Raw genomic sequence first — 2,500 nt, forward strand, 5'->3', positions numbered from 1 at the left:
AACAAACGTTGTTGTTGTGTTCCTCATGAAATTCAGGCGCTTTACAAGCAATCTAGTGCTTAGTCTCCATGAACTGTTGGCTAACGCAGAAACAGTTGAAAACTTACATAAAGCTGTGTGGAAATTTGTAATTGAAAACCCAAGCCAGGTACTTTTTATTTTTGACGGAGTCGATGAATATTCTGCGAAAGAGGATATCGCTAGAAAAGACCACACATGTTACAAGAATGGCTTGGAGGAGAAGATGCCCGTCTCAACTTTATTTAACAAACTAGCCAGTGGAGAACTTCTTCGTGGTCTAAACATAATCACAACAACAAGACCAACGGCAGTCCCCTGTATTGCAGAAGTGAACTTTGATAGAACCGTGGAAATTCTCGGATTTACGTCGGAAATGATTGAAGACTACGTCGAAAAGTTTACACATGGTATTCACAACGCAAAGGAGAAAATTTGGAGACACATTAAGTCGAACATGAACCTGTTTTCATTGTGCTACATCCCAGTGAACTGTTTTCTCGTTTGCTCTTGTCTTCTGGAAATCATCAGTCTCCCTGGTACAGCGCGCACCCTCCCCACAAGAATGACTGATATTTACGCCATGGTTGTAAAGATTGTCTTTTTAAAGCACAATCGGCAAAGCAGCGCTCAAGGTAACCCGAGTCTAAAAGATTACTTGTACTTGCCGTTTAAGAAGTTCCCAAAATCTCACAAAAAGATTTTCAAGAGACTGGGAGAAATTGCTTTTGAGGGAGTAAAACAAGGAAGATTGCTGTTTGAGTCAAGCGAAGTCATTGGACTGGAAGAATGTGGACTTCTTCACAGATTGCCAGACGCCAAATCCCGTTTTAATGAGCCTCCGAAAGCCCAATATTGCTTTACACATTTGACACTGCAAGAATTCTTCGCTGCAAAGCATTTGGCAGAGTCCTTGAATAAAAGAGAACTCGAAAACTTTGTGTCAGAACACATTAACGATGGTGCATGGCAAATGGTGCTGCAGTTTGTGGCTGGATTACTCGAGCCTGATCCAGAAACAAAGAGCTCAAACAGCGACATTTTTATCAAACTGCTTCCTATGTCAACTGAGAAGAAATCCGAAAGGGAAATGATGAGGGATCACTCGTTACCAAAGACAAAAACACTGACCTATTGGCCAGCTAGTACAGAAGACAAACAGCTAGCACTGAACTTATGTAAGTGTTTGTACGAGATTGATGACGAAAAACAGCAGGCAGTGTTACAAAACAAAATTGAGCAAATTGGCTTTAACGCCGTAGATTTTAGTCACTGTTCACTCGGGCCTGTTGACTTTGCTGCTGTCTCGCATTTCTTAGAAAATGCTTCGGGAGTTTTGTGTATGGATTTGGAGTGGAATGATCTTGGTTCATTGGGTGCAAAAGAAGTGCAAAAGTTTCTTGTCAATACTGGATGCCAACTAAACAGCTTAAACCTCATACGTAACGAGTTAACTGATAAAGCAGCCGAGCATTTATCAGCAGCACTAAAGGACAGTAATTGCAAACTAAACAGCTTAAACCTCAGTTATAACAAGTTAACTGATAAAGCAGCCGAGCTTTTATCATCAGCACTCAAGCACAGTAATTGCAAACTAAACTACTTAAACCTCGGAAGTAACAAATTAACTGATAAAGGAGCCGAGCATTTATCAGCAGCACTAAACCACAGTAATTGCAAACTAAACAGCTTAAACCTCAGGTTTAACAATATAACTAATAAAGCCGCCTTCCTTCAATCAGTTGAGCATATTAATTGGGAAGTTTTAGTTTGAATAAACCTAAAAACACGCAGTCGTTTCATTTCGATGTTTTTTAGCTTACGAAATTGAAAGTTTGAAGTTAGGACGGTAACTAAATCAGTACGAGAAAAATTGAAGGTTTAAATATTTCAACCCTTTGAATATAAAGGAACCATGGATTCGTGAAAGCTTTTTTAAATAACAAAATTATTATAGGTTCAAACATAACAGATGAATGAACAATACAAGAGCAACAAAGTCAAACAAATTTGACATTGAATTTTGTTTATTACACTGTGACATACAAGCAATTTCATTTAAAATCCAGCTTACCAAAAATAGCTTCAGAAAGACAAAAAGTCCAACTATTTCGTAAAACCAAACAAGTTTTTTGAAGTGTCCATGGTCTCTGTGTAAAACACTTCAAAGCCCAGTTCCTTGCACTTCTTCCCAATGAACCTTTGATTATTCAATGCTTAAGTAAGTTGAATTTGTACTGACGATTTCTTTAGTTCCATTCTTTTAGTTGTACTTTTTTTTGTAAATCCGTTGTAAACTGATAGCACAGGATCGTGTTTCAAAGACGCCATTGAACATATTTTTCTTGTAAATATTGGCTTTGGTGGAAAACAAAAAAATGCTGAGTTGATATTCAACTACTTTGCTGATGTCATCTACGGATCCAAATGAACCAATCAAAAAGAAGTTTGTTGTTCAATTAACCAATCACAAAAAAGACTC

The 2,500-nt window shown here is 37.9% G+C and overlaps 2 protein-coding genes across 1 annotated transcript in view; both read left to right on the forward strand.

Moving 5' to 3' along the window:
• LOC138012963 (coiled-coil domain-containing protein 93-like) overlaps positions 1–2,500 on the forward strand; it is a 298,808-nt gene that overhangs the window by 118,159 nt on the left and 178,149 nt on the right.
• LOC137967573 (protein NLRC5-like) overlaps positions 1–2,500 on the forward strand; it is a 4,102-nt gene that overhangs the window by 1,218 nt on the left and 384 nt on the right. The window contains exon 1 of the mRNA XM_068814083.1: positions 1–2,500. This exon is cut by the window's left edge and continues 1,218 nt beyond it; it is cut by the window's right edge and continues 384 nt beyond it. Coding sequence (XP_068670184.1) covers positions 1–1,792 — 1,792 coding nt within the window. The 3' untranslated portion in view covers positions 1,793–2,500.

Source organism: Montipora foliosa, chromosome 8 (assembly GCF_036669935.1).
Source record: "Montipora foliosa isolate CH-2021 chromosome 8, ASM3666993v2, whole genome shotgun sequence".
Classification (NCBI taxonomy): Eukaryota; Metazoa; Cnidaria; class Anthozoa; order Scleractinia; family Acroporidae; genus Montipora; species Montipora foliosa.